Below are 21,268 nucleotides of genomic sequence, written 5' to 3' on the forward strand. Positions count from 1 at the left end.
ATCAAAGTCATCATTTCATTTATTTTGTAATTTAGCAATCACCAATCAATCAATTATATAAAGTCCTAAATCTGGATTGTTCTAGAGAAAAAAAAACAGAACACAATAATCATAGTTACATTACTCATCATGCATTCATGATAAAAGTAAAATAAAAGTAAAGGTTTCTTCCAAATTGACTAATGATTTACAAATATTTTTTTTAAAAAGGTTCCAATTTAATCCTGCGAGGGCCTCATGTTTTTTTACGAAACAGTGGCCAGAACCTAATCAGCTGAGCGCATTGTTTAGGAAAATCAACATGGCCGCTATGGTATGAAAATTTATTGTCGAAGTCAAACTTCGACTGTTAAGTATTCAACCATCTGTTGACAATGTGAAGCTGTTACGGTCCTAAAATGGATGAAAGTCACAAAGAGTTGCTGAAAATACACCAGGATAAGTTTTTAGCTTCAATAGAAGTTGACAGACTATTTCCAATTTTACAAGATGCAGGAGTCCTCGATTCGGATGACATTTCATTGATCAAGTCAGCAACAAGTCGAAGTAGTCAAGTCGAAAAACTGTTGAACATCCTTCCAGAAAAGACCAGCTATTCATTTCAGACCTTATGTCTTGCTTTAGAACATACTTATCCACATCTATTGACTGTCATGTTTCTTGGGAGTAACAACACTGTCTCAACACCAGGTATAAAACTTGTTTGTTTACAATATTTGTATTCAAAATTATAAATTTCGTCTTTATAAATGTACATGTAACAACTTCTTAGTTTCAACACTGGAGAGAGAGGTGTGTAACTGTGTTGATGAATTTAAAATGCAAAATCTGTTCATAAATTTTAGAGTTAAGAACTTGTCAGAGGTGGATCCAGGGGTTGCCATCCGTTGGCAAAAGTGTTGCACCATTTAGAGTATAATTTAAATTTTGAGAAGGCTTCTTTTTTCTCTTTCTCGTTACACATTGTCTGCCCTACTGCCATCATTAAGTTAACTCAACTTCTCAAAGGCATTGACAGCCGTTTATGCTTCATCCTGAGCCCAATTCTGTGCAACATTAGCGAAATCGTTTTTTTATAATATGTGGATTGATTTTAGTAGTAAATTGAACACGTTACATTCTAAATCTGTTTGTCAATTCACCAACATATACCGTCTGTCCAACCTGCAAACATTCTGACTTTTGGTCTAAAGAAAGGTTCATCATATCGTAATTATCTGGAATTGGTGTCATTGTATTTTTTGCGTACATGTGATCACATTTCGCATATTTGATAACTAATACGCGACATGATTGTCGACAAGCCTAGGACCTACAGGCTACGGTTCCGCAGCTACGACAAGCCATGCTTGTTTATTAAAATCTTGAATCTTGATACACTTTACTGATGCGTATTAGTCTTAATTATCAAACGCTTTGTCACTAGGAAAGCCATATGGTTATAGTGCCCGATTAATGGCAAGAACGCCAGATTATGGTTAATAAATAACCATAATTCGTAATTATAGATGTTTGACACAGAAATAGACGTCCTCCTCTGACTTTAGACGTTTGCTATATTTTTAGACTTTTGTCCGGCGTTTTAGATGTTTGCCGTAATCCCTCTCATACTCTTAGATAACGATGTCCCTTTAATAACTCGCGCGAACGACGTGTGTATTATTTAACATTAGCTATAGTATTTTTAAAAGCGTTTCAGTTAATACACATGATTTATCGTGTCGACGGGAATTAGCTGTTTGTCCGATAAAACTGATGTGTATTGAGTCGTCAATAGAACCAGTGAAGCGTGAGCGACGGTTATAAATACATCGTTAAAATGTAGAACAGATATATATAATCAATGCAAATCAGAATCTGTTAAAATTAACCATCTTATTTACGATGTATTTGAAAATATAGTTACCTGTAAATGAAGGCAGAAACAGATAGTATAGATATATGGAGTAGACTGAGACTTATAATATAAAATGTCGCTGGATTAGATGATTAGTCTACATTTTTTTTCTTGGATTCTTTTATCAGTGTTGCAGGTTTCAAATTAAGGGGAAAGATCGAAATACAAATACGAAACGCTTTTAAGCATGGCTTTTCTGATGAATTAAATATCGAATTTTTTCATTGGTCAATAATAAAAATCTATTTTAATACGACCAATGTACACGATGAATACACGTGGTACCTTTGCAATACACAACTGCAAATATTTATGAATGGAAGTGGTTTATTAAGTTAAAGGTTCAAATTAGAAAATACGGAAATAAATGCAAATAAATTAAAGGTTCAAATTGGAAAATACGGAAATGAATGCAATCAAGTTAAAGGTTCAAATTGGAAAATGTGTTTAACCAGAGACATATATATATATACACAGAGATTGACAACTGTAACAATGGTCAGCATAAGTCTCTGGTTTAACTTTGAGTTTTATTTCTATTTTTGTCACTTGTCAGTAGCCTATTCATTCTATATACAGTGTCTCATATAAAGTCAATTTGTTTGGCTGGGTGTTGATTATTTTAATTATTGCATATGTTTTAATAGTTATAATTTATTATTATAATTATATATAAACATGAATCGTTAAGTATGTCCCAGGTTATAAATAGGAGGGACTTAATTATAGGAATATTGATTGGTATGAACACACTTAACAGGCACCTGATATTTATTTTTGTTATAATATGATGACCATACTAGAATTTATTAAATGCATTTCTGGTGATATTACTATTTAATTTTAACCTGGCTTATATTTTGAATACCTATGTCTCTCATATATAAATATAGATACTGTTCCCGGATTTACTCAATATATACGAGTACTAACAGGACACTATCCAATGTCTTTGTTGCATTTATTTGTAATGTAAAGGTCTCCCATTTAGATAGGCGTGCAGAGTAATAAAGTTGCAATCGATTTTGGTAAATTGCTAACAATAAACAAGGTATAATAAATAGTAAAAGCTACAGGCTCAGCCCTTTATTCGTGAAACGAACTAAATATTCGATCAGGACAGGAAATACCTGATCAATATATTTCAGGATAACATATTTATCTAAAATAATGTCCACTTTAATGTTTACCATCTTCATGGCAATTTTAGATATTTTATTTTGTTGATAAAATATATTTTGTTGGCCGGGAGCGCTTTTCCTTTTACAATCACCAGCAAACCACATTATTTAATAATCGAGGGGTGGACAGGGGTACTGTAACGTACAGGAAAATGAGAATGAGTGGTCGGGAAGAGAGTGTCGGATGGAGGAAAGCGGAAGTCAGAGGGTGTCAGATGGAGGTGCGGGCAGAGTTGGAGTAAGAATAGTTTTTTTCTTTTCTCTCTCCTCTCCTTACTTTTCGGTAATTAAATCCAAATAATAAGTACGTATAATATACACTACATACGTAATAAATACGGTGTACAGAATATATATATAGAGATGAATTTGCAAAGACAACATTTCATATAAAATAGTTAAAGGTATGTTCCTACCACACAAAGAGCATTACAGTACAAGTAAATCAAATATGTTCCCAAACTCCATACACCACAATTATTCTCGGTGTGACATCAGGAAACTCCAATAATCCTCCCTAAATTCCCTCCGACTTCCGCTACTTTGTTTATTTCATTAGCGACATCTCTCCCAGCACAGTGTCACATCAGGTAATTAATTGCCCTAATCCTCTTGATCTATGCCAGCACGCGACAGTCAGGGTATGTGAAATTTCTTATGTAATTAAACAATTGTATTTCCTGTCTATTTATAATCAGGTTATATATCTAATTGCTTGAAACAAATAAAAGATTTAAAAGCAAAATGTTGTTGTTAATTCCTTCAATTGCATTAAATAAAAAAAAAAACTATACTTGATTTTGACCTCGTTTTTTTTTTCTCACCGGTAAAATGATATTTTATTTACGAAAAGGGACATACTTGTGTAAAAATAAACGTAAACTACCACTTAATAAATGTGATCAGTTTAAAGAAAATTACGTGTCTCAATGTTTTGTATATGCAAATAAAAAATACCCAAATTATTCACCATTCACTATGTTTAAGTCTACGGCATTTTCTTATTACGATTTGTTGGCATTATTTTAGGATATTTAATACATTTCGGCTACAACAGGAATACTTCCATACATGTAACTAAATCAACCTTGGTACACAAATACGTGGTCTACGCGTGACATATTTGTCATTCGATGGGTATACATTGAATGAATGAATGAATGAGAATTAGGTCCGGGCGATCTTTTCTAATCAAATTAATAATTAAAATTTGCTTTTTCTTACGAGCAGGGGAACGTCATAACCTATGCAATATCGTGCTTTTAGGTTGCTGCATTAACTCGTCGCTGCATAAATAATATTAATTTACGCACAATGAATGTAATCTTTGTGTGTTGTATTTTGGACAATTTAAAAAAATTAATTTGCCGTGGGAAGACAATTCCACGATACACATCTCAGTGAATAACAGCATGTGGTTGAACTTGAACTTGAACTTGACTTCGCTCACTATATTGAATGCTAAAAATAGCCGACATCAATTTTGTCCACGGCACGAGATTTTTAATGGCGGGAAATTTCACGTTACATTAAACTCATGTGACCTTTATGAACGACCGTGGGAAAAATCATTCAGGTTTTAAATTTGCTATGTAATGATGTACATTTTTGTGCCTTAATATTGAGGCTCTATCAGGTCCTTTTACAATTGATTTACCGGAATCTAAAATATAATCCTTTTCCAAATAAACGATGATACGTCTTCTTTAACTATTTTATTTTTTATCAGTCAAAACAGGACATAGTCCTGTTAGTTAGGGGACGATCATTTGATATTTTGGGGGAGGGGCCAGGAGGATTTTGAAAAAAAAAATAACTCCGCCTTGATAATAACAAAAGTAAATGGTTTGTTCTGGTGTAGTTTGAAAATAAATAACCTGACTTACGATGTATTGAAAATAAATAAGTCGGCAGGTCTTTTAAGCCATTTTATAATAAATGCTATTCTTAAGTATGAGATGGCACCAGATTCTCCCAAAATTCGTCTTTTTATGCCCCCGCCGTAGTGAAGGGGGCATTAAGTTTTACCCATGTCCGTCTGTACGTCCGTCCCAAAGTTGGTTTCCGTTCTCTAACTTTTAATAGTTTGCCTAAACCAAATGTTATGAAACTTAAACACAATGCTTATTACCACTAAATACAGACCAAGTTTGAATTTTGGTGGCGTCACTTTTACTGTTCTAGAGTTATGCTCCTTTATAAATGGTAAAATTGCTAAATTTTTCGTTTCCGTTCTCTAACTTAAGTTTGCCTCAACCAAATGTAAGGAGACTTACACACAATGCTTATTACCACAAAACTCAGATCAAGTTCAAATTTGGATAGCGTCACTTTTACCGTTCTTCAGTTATGTCCCTTTATAACTATATGATATGCAAGCGGGGGCATCATCTGTGTCCACATGTGGACACAATCCACATTTTTTTCATATTTTTTTCGGGAAAAACTTTCCAAATCTTTTAAAAATACAATGTATAAATATAAATGTATTTGAAATGTCTGAAAATGGGTTTTATTTAACTTGAGGTATATTTTCTCAGGAACATTTACCTCCCTTTTATTACAAGGCTGTTACTACATTATGGCAAACGCCTCATGTGGGAAGTTTCAAAAACAAAAGCTTGTCTTCATACCTACTTAATGAGGGTTTTAATATTGTACTACTGTCTACTGAACTCCTTGATTCAAAATAATTCTATAATATATAATTTGTAGATTAATTTTAAAAAAAAGTTGTGAACGTAACGTAATTGCAATGCATTATTACTGTATGCTGATTTTCTTTGAACATATATACAAGGATCTCTATTCTTTATAAATTTTGCCCATTATTCTCTATTATTTATAAATTAGCACAGAGTGACCCTTAATTCTCTATTCTTTATGGTCTATTTTTCACTAGTCTTTTTTTTTTGCCCTTTATTCTGTAAACCCCATCCAGACCCTCATATACATGATGAAAAATCTAGTACGTAAGTTCTGCTTCGAACACTAGTTGACATGGGTATAGAAAATTGTCATCTATGTTCTTTTCCCATCCGCAGTATCTATTACCCTTTCTTGCAACGTTAGGCAGCTCTGGATCTAGGATTTATACAAAATTTCCATTATCTCTGCATGATATGACATATAGATTTAAGTATTTACAGGAAAGAAACCTGCGCTAGCCAAACTAAATAAATGCCGAAAAGCAAGATCTCAAAATGACAGTAAAACAAAACGGATTAAAACCACAGGGACTCGGTTAGCAGATTAAAATTGTATTAATCAATGTTTATCTAAAAATTTTTCGTATTTCCTGTCTATTTGTATAACATTATAACGTTTTTAACGTTGGCATCAATATTTTTTTTGTATTCTAACAATGTGCAGTTTACTATCCATATCCATATACTGAAAAATCTTATTCAGGCAAAGGACTGAAATAAAAATAAACAAAAGAAATAAAGATAAACTTGAAACAAAATATCGGACATTAATCGTACATTAACGTATGCCTTTATTAAATGTGGACACCTGTAACAAATAAATACACAGTTTATTTATGTTTCAGTTAACGGTTCTCATAAAATATTATACTTAACTGCGGCCAAGCTTAGCGAAAGGCCGTGCGACATAATCAGTCAAACAAACTTTATTAGATCAACCCGTTAAGGAACGAGTGTTGTCATTGGTCAATTCAAACCTTTGACCTCAAATAAACTCAGTTAAGCCCCGCTCAAGCACACCTGCTAAAAAAACAAAACACGCGTACAATAAACGATCGAAAGTTGAATGATCGCGTACATGATTGTGTACTTGATTATCTCAAGACGTTCTAAATTATATACATGTGCATGTGAAATTTATTTATTTCATAATGTGCAAAAGTTCTAATAAGGTCCTTTTGTTTTAAATTTGATTTTTTTTTAACAAAGACTCTTAACAGTTTTCACGGCGAAATATATTGAATCCAACTGTATCCTCTCAAGTAGTTCTGGACTAACCCCGTGCACCTTTTCTATCTGTTAATTTACATCATCATGTGTTTGCAATGAGACCAAATTAGGAATTATGAATGAAATGACTCGAGGCTGTTGGATAAACGTAAATGAGACCGTAATTAACTACAAACATAATTAACCAAATTACATAATATACTTTACGGTAAATAGGTTTTGTGTTCAATATTCATATTCTTTAGTAAGTATATCACAGCCTCCTCCTCGACCCTTAAACTAATCTCGCGTATACTAAACTTTTTGTTATAAATATGAAAAAACATAGAAATAAGAAAATAGAATCACAAATGACAACTTAAATTTACATATCATTTCATGGCTTTTAAAAACAGGGACGTTTTGGGATTTTATGGATTTGACTTTGGATTGTGTGTTTTTTCCCTTCATATTCAGTTTACTCTGGGACATAATATATTTTAGTATAATAGTCCCAGGTTTACTTAATTTTGAAAACAAATCCCGAATTCTAAGTAAATTCGGTGCAGGTAACCATGCTTTCTTTAGAGGAAAATGGAGATAGCAAAACACTGGCCACAATGAAAGGAAATGTACTTTACACATGTTTGAAACTCCGGCGATGTAGGTGATGAAAATATTTACATGGATTTACATAGAAAACCAAGTATTATGTCAACGAACTCGCTAATTGGTAATGAAAAACAATCAATTGAACATGTTTAAAGAAATTGTGTTCATTCATTAAATGTATTAATAAAAAGGTGAAAGGTGGGTCCCTCCGGATCCATGTACATTTATTTTGTCATCCTTAAATTTCTTTATATTTGGTTTAACAGTTTATTGTACATGTATTATTTTGTACTTCATTTAAAATAAGCATACTAAATTTGTTAACCTTCAATTTCATGTTTCTCGATAAATTCATTCAATTCCAAGTTTTGGGAGAAATGTGAAACCCATCATGAATTATTTTTATTATGAGATCTTTATTACATGTAACTAAAACATTGTCGAGACAATAAGGTAGGATATAATTGTATCCCGTCAGTGTGAAAGAAATTTAAAAGTATCAGTATTAATGTGGCACATGTATTTATCCTTATCAGTGGCGGATCCAGAACTTTTCATAAGGGGGGGGGGGGGGGCTCCAGTCATGCTTCAGTGATTCCCCATATAATCAACCAAATTTTTCCCACAAATTGGATTCGCCTATGCTAATATTTTTCATAAACCGGTACATGATAATTGGGTTGTTACAAAGAGAACATTTATAAATACAAAAAATATATCACAAGGATAATATTTCTACCCCGTTATTTTTAAATCAGGCGACAACACAGCAGTACACAAACCTGTTTACGTTCGTAGTAAAACATAGTACATTCCATTGTCGGTCACTTGTGTCAATTCACGTGCACACTACGATTGTTGCTGTATTTGAATCTTTCGGCCAATGAAATGGGACGTTACAAGTTGTTTGTTTGTGTTACACCAGAATGTTATCAATGAATTATCAAATGCTAAACTGCAGTGTAAAATTGAAAACATTATTTACAAATAATAAAAAAATGGAATACTCTCCTGTTCTTTTGAGCCTTTCCGAATAGCATTAGTTATGTCCGTGTCTAGTGCATCTGCTCCTTCTAAAGACATTGTTATTTCAAGAATGAACAAGAATGTGTCCATAGTACACGAATGCCCCACCCGCACTATCATTTTCTATGTTCGTGTGCGGGATTTTCTCGCTGCCTTGAAGACCCATTGGTGACCTTCGGCTGTTATCTGCTCTTTGGTCGGGTTGTTGTCTCTTTGACACATTCCCCATTTCCATTCTCAATTTTATTAGTGGACCGTGAAATTGGGGTCAAAACTCTAATTTGGCATAATAATTAGAAAGATCATATCATAGGGAACATATGTACTAAGTTTCAAGTTGATTGGACGTTAACTTCATCTAAAACTTCTTTGACCAAAAACTTTAACCTGAAGCGGGACAGACGAACGAACGGACGAACGGACGTACAGATGCATAGACCAGAAAACATAATGTCCGTTCTTAGGAGAAAATTTCAGGGACTGAATTATCGGCTCTCTCTTGACACCTTTTGCGAGTATGGCCCGTGTTATGAGAGAGCAATATCTCTTGCACGTAAAAGACACCCTTGTAGATTTCGAAAAAGAGCAGGCTAATGCCGCTACAAGGCAGCACTCGCAAAGTGGAAAGGGATTAATATAAGTTGCAATAACTTGTTTCCCAATCCTCTATAAATAAATATGTTTAAACTAACATAATGTCCATAAATGGGGCATACAAAGATCTAAATGAATTGCTGCCTAACTTCTACATTTTGACATTTCGAGATCGTTTTCGTGTGTATTTTGTATTTTTTATCTGTTCTAAAACAGTCCCAGGATTTTGAAGGCGGAAAGTTTACCCTTAGCAATAAATAAATAAAAACTTTACTCTACAACATTATTTATCAGAAAGAAAAATATATATATATATATATATATACAAAATATTTGCCACTGGACTTGTAACCAGTTTTCACGCTTAACCAGTGGCGGATCCAGAGGGAGGCGTAGAGGGCGTACGCCCCCCCTTTGCTTGCACTTTTTTTTTTTTTTTTTTGTAAAATGATTAATCAGACTAGACTTCGTGAACTTTGCCATGTCCCGTGTATTTAATTTTTATGCGACAATTCTTTTCTTATAAAGATATTTTTTGCTCGTATTTACTGTAATATATTATTGATTTTGTCAATGTCATATGATTCGCTACGGTGGAGTTGAACAGTGCGTCGAAAAAACGTCACTCAGTCATTTTGAAATTCAAATTACAGTAACACATTGCTTAGGCTTAGGATGACAAGCATGACACCTTCAAAGCGACAAAGGATTGAGCAAGAACGTATTGCCTTTTATTCCACAATTCCACCAAACAGAAAGTAATACTCTTTTACACTCTCATGAAAATAAAAGTTCCACAGCAATATTATTTACCTACGAAAACATGTTTAACCCCACACTCCCCAGCCTATTAATAACATAGCTGAATAATGATCCCCAGTCAGTAAGCTCTAGATAGATTTAAAGTCTAAGGTACGGACCATTTGATTTAAGGGGGCAGTCTCAGATATTTGAGAAAAAAAAATCTGACCATGAGTTTTGCCTTAAACAAAAATTCTGGCCGTATCTGGATTGATAACAATAATCTTGTCCACTTTTTTGCTATTAAAAACAAAAATTTCCAACAGAATTATTTAGCCTTAAATGAACATGATGAATAAAAACGGGCGTAATTTTTTTGGGGCCGGGGGTTTGCATGTAAATCCCATATTTGACCAGAATGTCTGTTTCGCCGAACTGATATATTGAATACTTTTTTCAAGGCCCGACTGCAACCTGCCTGCTGGGTGTGGCCTTTATGTCTCAATTTGTCGACCGTCATTCATAAATTCGTTGTCATTTCAGACTCATTCGTAGCCTTTGGTTGATTTGGAACCCCTCACTTCCCTTGTTGGGTGAAACATTTCAACCAAACATTTGGATAAAAATTGCTTGTTTGTCTTTCTTAACTCGTGTCGGTCGTATTATAAATTTCATTGAATAGCCCGGCGTATATCTTGTTTACAACAAGAAATCTGTGAGGATATGCTTACTAAACATACAACAAACGAGAATTTTCCATGTCCATTTTTTACTGACAAGTCCCACATCAAATATATTAATACATTGCTTTGGATCCATCCAATCATTTTATAATAGACAATTAATGGGGAGAATACGGCATCAAAAATGTCCAACCCTTACACTTTAACTATAAAATATACATGCCCCATGTCAGGAACCGTTAAAAAAGTGCATTTTACACTTATTTTATGTTTTTTAGCCAAAAAAAGGTCCAAAATTTTTTTCGCCTCGCTCTGCTCGGCAAACTTTCAATACTTCGCCCCCCCCTTTCCAAAATCCTGGATCCGCCCCTGTTAACCACAAGTCCTATGGCAATGGCTTGTAAAATTGCTTTCGGGCTTGTAAAAGCCTTCTCTACAAGCCACAGAATCCAACTAAAATTTTAAAAAAATTGAGCTTCTGGCTTGTGGACTCCAAAGTTAAGCGTGAAGGCTGTGTAACGACAAACTTCCAATCAGTCCAAAGTGAGTAGAAATATGTCAGTTAGTAATTTGCTTTAGACATGTTAGAACGAAATCATACTTTTAATTTTAACATTTAAAAAGTTAGGGGGAGTTTGCATCTTTAAAACTTTGTGTCATATATATTTAATAAAATCGCGTCGAAGACAATAATCAGACAGTCCGATGACGTCCTATCTTTTTGAAATTAATGCATTAAAGTACATTAATTACATATGATGTTTGCAATCAATTTACATTACTTTGTCTAAACCATTATTCAACAATCAATGAAATAATTAAAAATGTAACCGCAGCAGTTATGCAAGTGTTCAATTAACACACTTCTGTTTACCTGTTGACGTTTAAACTGGACACAAATTTGTTTATAATAGTAGGTGTGCGTTGTCTAATACATTTTGTATTTAGGACAACCAGTCATGCGTTCTCAAACATCTCGGGGTAATGATTGACAGGTATTGTAATCTATGTAACATATAAATCGGGGTACACTAAAGGATAGCATGTTTTCAATTAGTAAAAACAGTTCACTTTTTATAGGAAGACAAAATTAAAATATTTTCCGTTGAATCAACACAAGTAATATAATTATCACAATATAAATTTGTTATAAATAAACAAGTGTTTAAATTTTTATTTAAAATTCTACACACAGACCTTGATAGACCTCGTTGCTTGTCTTAATTGCTCTCACTAAAGATAGCAAACTTCAGTATTGGAATTGATTTTAAAATCTTAAATTCCCAATAATAGACTGTCAATGCCGACTTCGCAGATCAACGGGACATTATCTAGGTGACATGTCGCGATCATTTAATTGTATGTGTTCATAAGAAATTTCAGTAAACTTTAATTAATGTCCATCACGGAATTGAGGGATACGCGTTTTCCATTATAGCTGCAGAGTAGAAACCTGACAAATTCTTCAAGTCAAGCCCAACAATTTTTTTCACTAATGACATTATCCATATACTTCTGTGTTTCCGTGACCAATATGTATTTAGTTTTCCGGGACAAGGACCAAAAATAGACATAACTGATTTATTTTTCTAAACATGGCAATTAAAGACGAATTTAATTTGATAAAAAAAATCACATTCTGACCCAAACTATCGGTTAACGTTATGTATCTACCATAGCTGTAAGTTCAATTTACGTTTTTTGTTTTACGTAAAACGACTTCCATTCATAGATATTTGCAGTTGTGTATTGCAAAGGTACCACGTGTATTCATCGTTTACATTGGTCGTATTAAAATAGATTTTTATTACTGACCAATGAAAAAAAATCGATAGTTATTTCATCAGAAAAGCAATGCTTAAAAGTGTTTCGTATTTGTATTTCGATCTTTCCCCTTAATTTGAAAAAACCTGCAACACTGATAAAAGAAAACGAAAAAAGATGTTATCATCTAAACCAGCGACATTTTATATTATATGTCTCTGTCTTAACCATAGATCTATACTATCTGTTTCTGTCTTCATTTACAGGTAACTATATTTTCAAAAACATCGGAAATAAGATGGTTAAGTTTAACAGATTCTGATTTGCATTGAATATATATATATATCTGTTCTACATTTTAACGATGTATTTATAACCGTCGCTCACGCTTCACTAGTTCTATTGACGACTCAATACACATCAGTTTTATCGGACAAACAGCTTTTCCCGTCGACACGATAAATCATGTGTATTAACTGAAACACTTTTAAAAATACTATAGCTAATGTTAAATAATACACACGTCGTTCGCGCGAGTTATTAAAGGGACATCGTTATCTAAGAGTATGAGAGGGATTACGGCAAACATCTAAAACGCCGGACGAAAGTCTAAAAATACAGCAAACGTCTAAAGTCAGAGGAGGACGTCTATATCTGTGTCAAACATCTATAATTACGAATTATGGTTATTTATTAACCATAATCTGGCGTTCTTGCCATTAATCGGGCACTATAACCATATGGCTTTCCTAGTGTGTAGATCAATAGTATTCTAAACGAATAATCAGATCCGTAAAGTCCGACAATTCCGGATTTAGAATTTTTTTTATATCGTCAATAAAATGTGTAGGGTTGGTGTCTGAAACAGAGGTAGGGTCGGGAAACAGGAAACACAAATTTATTTATTTTGGCCTTACCAATTAGTCTATCATTAATAATAAATTGATTTTTTTTCTTATGCAGTAGATATACCTTAAATGGGCATTAGCTGTCAAATTCATGTTCTCCGATTTGACTCAAATTCTCATATTTTATTTATAACAAACTAAAACATCTTTATATCTGAATTACAAAAAGTCTAAAATAAACAATAAACAATGCATGGACTCAATAATATGTATCAACATTCTGTGTGTATTTTTGTCTAAATGTCATCTAATTAACCATCAAGAAGACCTCCGAAAACGGTCATATAACCCGATATAAACATAAATATAAATAGATAGCGACCACATGCAATTGGATTTTTCTAGGTCTGTTTGATTTCATACTGTAGGTTTAAAAGTATGTTTATCATTGTTTTTACCCTTAGAAGAATGATTTTTTGTGGATCGAATCAGCCAACCAAATGGTTCATCCTTGTTTCACTTTAAATGTTGATATTCTTGTCCTTTTAAAAGCTGCATTCATGCTAACCCATCTCCAGCTGATGGGTTAAATTGATGGTCACATGAATACGGATTCAATGAGGTGGAATTATTTACTTGCAAGTGAATAATTCATCAGTGATGTTTCTCAGCTTATTTTTACAAAATTGAACCAAATTGGCTGCTAAAAGCGAATCATTATTTCACTAATACACTTTTATGAATGATTGAACAAAGTAAATCATATTTTATTTTGTTATATCTCATAGCTAATGCCCATTTAAGCAAAAAGACATGTTTATACAATGACCATGCAATTACCCAATTGTTGATTACTAATTCAGTTCCCCTGATGTGGAGTTTGCAAAATGAGAGACAATTCTTAATTATACCCCACGCAATTTATTGCGTTGGGTATAATGTTTTTGACCCGTCCGCCCGTCTGTCCATCTGTCAGTCCTGTTCTTGTCATCGCAACTCCTCTGAAACCACACAACAGAAATTCATGAAACTTTGTAGATAATAAGGACATACTATGTAGATGTGTATATTGACAGGAAATTATGATTCAATTTTTTTTCTAGGAGTTATGCCCCTTTGCACTTATTGGCCTCAATATACTACTGCACAGTTTGTCATCGGAACTCCTCTGAAACCACACAACAGAATTTCATGAAACTTTGTAGATAATAAGGACATACTATGTAGATGTGCATATTTACAGGAAATTATGATTCAATTTTTTTTCTAGGAGTTATGCCCCTTTGAACTTACTGGCCTCAATATACTACAGTCCGTCAGTCCTGTTCTTGTCATCGCAACTCCTCTGAAACCACACAACAGAATTTCATGAAACTTGTAGATAATAAGGACATACTATGCAGATGTGCATATCGACAGGAAATTATGATGTAATTATTTTTCGAGGAGTTATGCCCCTTTGAACTTACAATTTTGGCCTAGATATACTACTGCAACAGTTTGTAATTGCAACTCCTCTGAAACCACACAACAGAATTTCATGAAACTTTGTAGTTAATGACGACATAATATGTTAATGTGCATATCCACAAGAAAATTTTTATCAGTTGACTTTTGTAGAGTTGTGAGTCTTTGAACTTAGGAATCTGGTGAGATTTTGTTTGTCCACTGACAATGAGGGGGAGTGGGGTATGTGAGCGTGCTCACAAAGGTTCTTTAATTTTTAAATGTTTTTTCTCTTATTAAGTATGTCTATATAAATTTACTTTAGTTTATAACTATTTTATGTTATTGATAAATTTTTTCAAAATTTTATTTTTTCTGCTGTGATCCCTAAATCCCCAAAAGGGGGTATCTCTCTTTTATGTGGTGGTCTCTCAAAGCAGGTTTCACTGTATATTGATTTTTATTTTTTTCCCACTGTTATGACATGATTGAGGACTTTCCTCTATAATTATTTGTTTAGTTGCAATATACATGAATTATCATATGAAGCACCATTTTGTATCAGATTAAGTGATCAGCAGAATTTGACCAAATGGTGATGTCAAAATTAAAATTTAAATCAGTCTGTAGTACAATTATTGATCTTAGTTATATCTGAAGCAGCACAAGATATTTTTTAATTGATATGCTCCTCAAACAGCTGTTGAAATTTGCATAGTTGAAATACTGTTATAGGTTTGATGTAAATTTCATGTTTTTTATTCCTGCCTACCTTACAAATTTTAATCCATTATCACTGAATTATGAATAAAACTATGTGTTATTTTACAAGACCACTTACTGATCACACTAGCTCTAGGGTAGCTTTCAACAAACTGACCATGGCTGTCATGATCAGCAACACTGTCTGATCTGGGAAGAAACACTCAGAAAAGAATTTTGGAATTGAAATTAAAAATATTGAGAAGATGTTATTTAGAGGGTTTATTTGATACTACAAAAATGTCACTACTAATGACAGATGTATAATTTAATGCACTGCCATAGGAAGTTCACCCAGTGTTTTTTAGTTGTTTTGAACTATGGGACTGCCTTACAGGTGTAATACCACCAAATCATAGTACGTCACATCCGGTTGCATACGAAAATAGGTCGAAAAAAAATATTCCCTTGAATTTGACAGTTGTAGATAATTGATCCTACATTTCATTGCAGTAAAACATTTCTGGGTCATAAACATATATCTTGGGTATTTCAAAGCACCATTTTTTTTTTATTTGGGGTTTCTATAGAATATTTTGGAAACTTGAGGTTACATGGTTACTAAAGCTTGTACACAGGTTAAAAAAGGGGGAAAATTTGATTGGTTAACTTCCAGTGATGGTTATTTTCTTATATGCAATGAAATGTTATGTGAAATTTTTTCTATAGTACTGGACAGGATCAAACTTTACTCATGCCAAGTATTTCTTTATTTGAAACAAAGATAAGTTCTGCACAATTTTTTGAAAAGTGCAAATTTAACAAAGACTAATAGGGGAAAATCAATGGTGGTATTACACCTAATATGGGAAGCTGTACATGCACCTTTGACCTTGTGAGTACTCTCATGTGTTAAAATTTCTTGCTATTTAAGTGAAATATTACTAATAATGAAATATTCTGAGTGGATTGAGTCTCCAAAACACATTTTATGAGAAAATTTCCTTGAAATAGGACTTTACCATGAATATTAGTTGACAGAATAAGCCATACTTAGAGTTTTGGGGAGCTTTTTCTCCTTTTTTCTTATATTCTGCTATACTAGAAAATTTTTCCTAAGAAATACTTTAATAAATATATAGTTTTAAGTAAATGAAATTATTTTTAAAGCAGTAACAACAAATTATTCACCAAAAGAGAAGCTTTTTATGTCCCTCTCTGGAACGCGGCATAAATTTAAGTTTTACGTAAGGACTTATGGAAACCTCCTTGGAGACAGTAAACTTTTATACGGATAGTTCATTCAGCTTGAATACTTCAATTAATCATTTATTATAACATTTGTATCATAAATGAGTGAAAGTTACCCCAAAATTTGTATTTATTGGCCTATAAAGTAGAAATTTTGAGGAAATGAGAGGTATAAATGGACCAAAAGAGACCTTATAAAGAAGACAAAGAGGTCCATTAGTAGTATTTATCATCCTAAAGTCATCTTTTGTATCATATTCAACTGTTTGTAGGCAGATGAGATAAATATTTGATCATTTATTGGTCCACACTATATTCTATCATGATGCGGCTTGGTTTGGATTTTTCGAAGAAATTTAGCTCGAATCGCTGTAGATGTCGTCTTACATTATACTAGATTTTTCTCAAACTATTGAACTGATTATGACAAAACTTGACAGGAATGCTTGAAATAACCAGTATTACAAAGGAAAAAAGTCACATTCAGTTTATTTAACAAAAAAGTCTTCTTTAGGTGTAATACCACCAAATCATAGTACGTCACATCCGGTTGCATACGAAAATAGGTCGAAAAAAAATATTCCCTTGAATTTGACAGTTGTAGATAATTGATCCTACATTTCATTGCAGTAAAACATTTCTGGGTCATAAACATATATCTTGGGTATTTCAAAGCACCATTTTTTTTTTATTTGGGGTTTCTATAGAATATTTTGGAAACTTGAGGTTACATGGTTACTAAAGCTTGTACACAGGTTAAAAAAGGGGGAAAATTTGATTGGTTAACTTCCAGTGATGGTTATTTTCTTATATGCAATGAAATGTTATGTGAAATTTTTTCTATAGTACTGGACAGGATCAAACTTTACTCATGCCAAGTATTTCTTTATTTGAAACAAAGATAAGTTCTGCACAATTTTTTGAAAAGTGCAAATTTAACAAAGACTAATAGGGGAAAATCAATGGTGGTATTACACCTACAGGTTTTAGTTTTTATACGCCCGTTTACGGGACGTATTATGGTATACCGTTGTCCGTCTGTCCGTCCGTCGTCAACATATCGGACATTAACTCAAAAATGCTTTAACCAATTTGCATAAAACTTTGGTGAATTGTTTATATCTATTGACGTGAGCTCCCTTTCGTTTTTTATAAAATTTAGATTTTATGTTTCTGAGTTATGGGGTTTTATTCATTAAAAAAAGGGGGATTTTCCAGTTTTTGAACAATAAGTCAAGAATGCTTTCACCAACTTGCAGGTGTAATACCACCATTGATTTTCCCCTATTAGTCTTTGTTAAATTTGCACTTTTCAAAAAATTGTGCAGAATTTATCTTTGTTTCAAATAAAGAAATACTTGGCATGAGTAAAGTTTTATCCTGTCCAGTACTATAGAAAAAATTTCACATAACGTTTCATTGCATATAAGAAAATAACCATCACTGGAAGTTAACCAATCAAATTTTCCCCCTTTTTTAACCTGTGTACAAGCTTTAGTAACCATGTAACCTCAAGTTTCCAAAATATTCTATAGAAACCCCAAATAAAAAAATAATGGTGCTTTGAAATACCCAAGATATATGTTTATGACCCAGAAATGTTTTACTGCAATGAAATGTATGATCAATTACCTACAACTGTCAAATTCAAGGGAATATTTTTTTTCGACCTATTTTCGTATGCAACCGGATGTGACGTACTATGATTTGGTGGTATTACACCTAAAGAAGACTTTTTTGTTAAATAAACTGAATGTGACTTTTTTCCTTTGTAATACTGGTTATTTCAAGCATTCCTGTCAAGTTTTGTCATAATCAGTTCAATAGTTTGAGAAAAATCTAGTATAATGTAAGACGACATCTACAGTGTTTCGAGCAAATTTCCTTCGAAAAATCCAAACCAAGCCGCATCATGATAGAATATAGTGTGGACCAATAAATGATCAAATATTTATCTCATCTGCCTACAAACAGTTGAATATGATACAAAAGATGACTTTAGGATGATAAATACTACTAATGGACCTCTTTGTCTTCCTTATAAGATTTCTTTTGGTCCATTTATACCTCTCATTTCCTCAAAATTACTACTTTTTAAGCCAATAAATAAAATTTTTGGGGTAACTTTCTCTCATTTATGATAGAAATGTTATAATAAATGATTAATTGAAGTATTCAAGCTGAATGAACTATCCGTATAAAAGTTTACTGTCTCCAAGGAGGTTTCAATAAGTCCTTACGTAAAATTTAAATTTACGCCGCGTTCCAGAGAGTGACACAAAAAGCTTCTCTTTTGGTGAATAATTTGTTGTTACTGCTTTAAAAATAATTTCATTTGCTTAAAACTATATAGTTTTTAAAGTATTTCTAAGGAAAAATTTTCTGGTATAGCAGAATATAAGAAATAAGGAGAAAAAGCTTCCCAAAACTCTAAGTATGGCTTGTTCTGTCAACTAATATTCAGGGTAAAGTCCTATTTCAAGGAAATTTTCTCATAAAATGTGTTTTGGAGACTCAATCCACTCAGAATATTTCATTATTTGTAATATTTCACTTAAATAGCAAGAAATTTTAACACATGACAGTACTCACAAGGTCAAAGGTGCATGTACAGCTTCCCATATTAGGTGTAATACCACCATTGATTTTCCCCTATTAGTCTTTGTTAAATTTGCACTTTTCAAAAAATTGTGCAGAATTTATCTTTGTTTCAAATAAAGAAATACTTGGCATGAGTAAAGTTTTATCCTGTCCAGTACTATAGAAAAAATTTCACATAACGTTTCATTGCATATAAGAAAATAACCATCACTGGAAGTTAACCAATCAAATTTTCCCCCTTTTTTAACCTGTGTACAAGCTTTAGTAACCATGTAACCTCAAGTTTCCAAAATATTCTATAGAAACCCCAAATAAAAAAATAATGGTGCTTTGAAATACCCAAGATATATGTTTATGACCCAGAAATGTTTTACTGCAATGAAATGTATGATCAATTACCTACAACTGTCAAATTCAAGGGAATATTTTTTTTCGACCTATTTTCGTATGCAACCGGATGTGACGTACTATGATTTGGTGGTATTACACCTAAAGAAGACTTTTTTGTTAAATAAACTGAATGTGACTTTTTTCCTTTGTAATACTGGTTATTTCAAGCATTCCTGTCAAGTTTTGTCATAATCAGTTCAATAGTTTGAGAAAAATCTAGTATAATGTAAGACGACATCTACAGTGTTTCGAGCAAATTTTCTTCGAAAAATCCAAACCAAGCCGCATCATGATAGAATATAGTGTGGACCAATAAATGATCAAATATTTATCTCATCTGCCTACAAACAGTTGAATATGATACAAAAGATGACTTTAGGATGATAAATACTACTAATGGACCTCTTTGTCTTCCTTATAAGATTTCTTTTGGTCCATTTATACCTCTCATTTCCTCAAAATTACTACTTTTTAAGCCAATAAATAAAATTTTTGGGGTAACTTTCTCTCATTTATGATAGAAATGTTATAATAAATGATTAATTGAAGTATTCAAGCTGAATGAACTATCCGTATAAAAGTTTACTGTCTCCAAGGAGGTTTCAATAAGTCCTTACGTAAAATTTAAATTTACGCCGCGTTCCAGAGAGTGACACAAAAAGCTTCTCTTTTGGTGAATAATTTGTTGTTACTGCTTTAAAAATAATTTCATTTGCTTAAAACTATATAGTTTTTAAAGTATTTCTAAGGAAAAATTTTCTGGTATAGCAGAATATAAGAAATAAGGAGAAAAAGCTTCCCAAAACTCTAAGTATGGCTTGTTCTGTCAACTAATATTCAGGGTAAAGTCCTATTTCAAGGAAATTTTCTCATAAAATGTGTTTTGGAGACTCAATCCACTCAGAATATTTCATTATTTGTAATATTTCACTTAAATAGCAAGAAATTTTAACACATGACAGTACTCACAAGGTCAAAGGTGCATGTACAGCTTCCCATATTAGGTGTAATACCACCATTGATTTTCCCCTATTAGTCTTTGTTAAATTTGCACTTTTCAAAAAATTGTGCAGAATTTATCTTTGTTTCAAATAAAGAAATACTTGGCATGAGTAAAGTTTTATCCTGTCCAGTACTATAGAAAAAATTTCACATAACGTTTCATTGCATATAAGAAAATAACCATCACTGGAAGTTAACCAATCAAATTTTCCCCCTTTTTTAACCTGTGTACAAGCTTTAGTAACCATGTAACCTCAAGTTTCCAAAATATTCTATAGAAACCCCAAATAAAAAAATAATGGTGCTTTGAAATACCCAAGATATATGTTTATGACCCAGAAATGTTTTACTGCAATGAAATGTATGATCAATTACCTACAACTGTCAAATTCAAGGGAATATTTTTTTTCGACCTATTTTCGTATGCAACCGGATGTGACGTACTATGATTTGGTGGTATTACACCTGCAAGAAATTGTGGTGAATTGTTAATATCTATTGACATGAGCTCCCTTTCGATTTTTATAAATTTTAGATTTTACGTTTCCGAGTTACAGGGTTTTATTCATAAAAAAAGGGGGGATTTTCCAGTTTTCGGACAAGAACTCAAAAA

General features: G+C 32.7%; 1 protein-coding gene across 1 annotated transcript in view; it reads left to right on the forward strand.

Annotated features, from left to right (window-relative positions):
- Window positions 1–270: 270 nt before the first annotated feature.
- LOC127709437 (disks large homolog 5-like) overlaps window positions 271–21,268 on the forward strand; it is a 98,262-nt gene continuing 77,264 nt past the window's right edge. Inside the window, exon 1 of the mRNA XM_052214978.1 lies at window positions 271–690. Within this exon, the coding sequence (XP_052070938.1) occupies window positions 399–690 (292 nt within the window). The 5' untranslated portion in view covers window positions 271–398. The remainder of the gene's footprint in view (window positions 691–21,268) is intronic.

The sequence above is a fragment of the Mytilus californianus genome, unplaced genomic scaffold (assembly GCF_021869535.1).
Source record: "Mytilus californianus isolate M0D057914Y unplaced genomic scaffold, xbMytCali1.0.p SCAF_7, whole genome shotgun sequence".
NCBI classification, from domain to species: domain Eukaryota; kingdom Metazoa; phylum Mollusca; class Bivalvia; order Mytilida; family Mytilidae; genus Mytilus; species Mytilus californianus.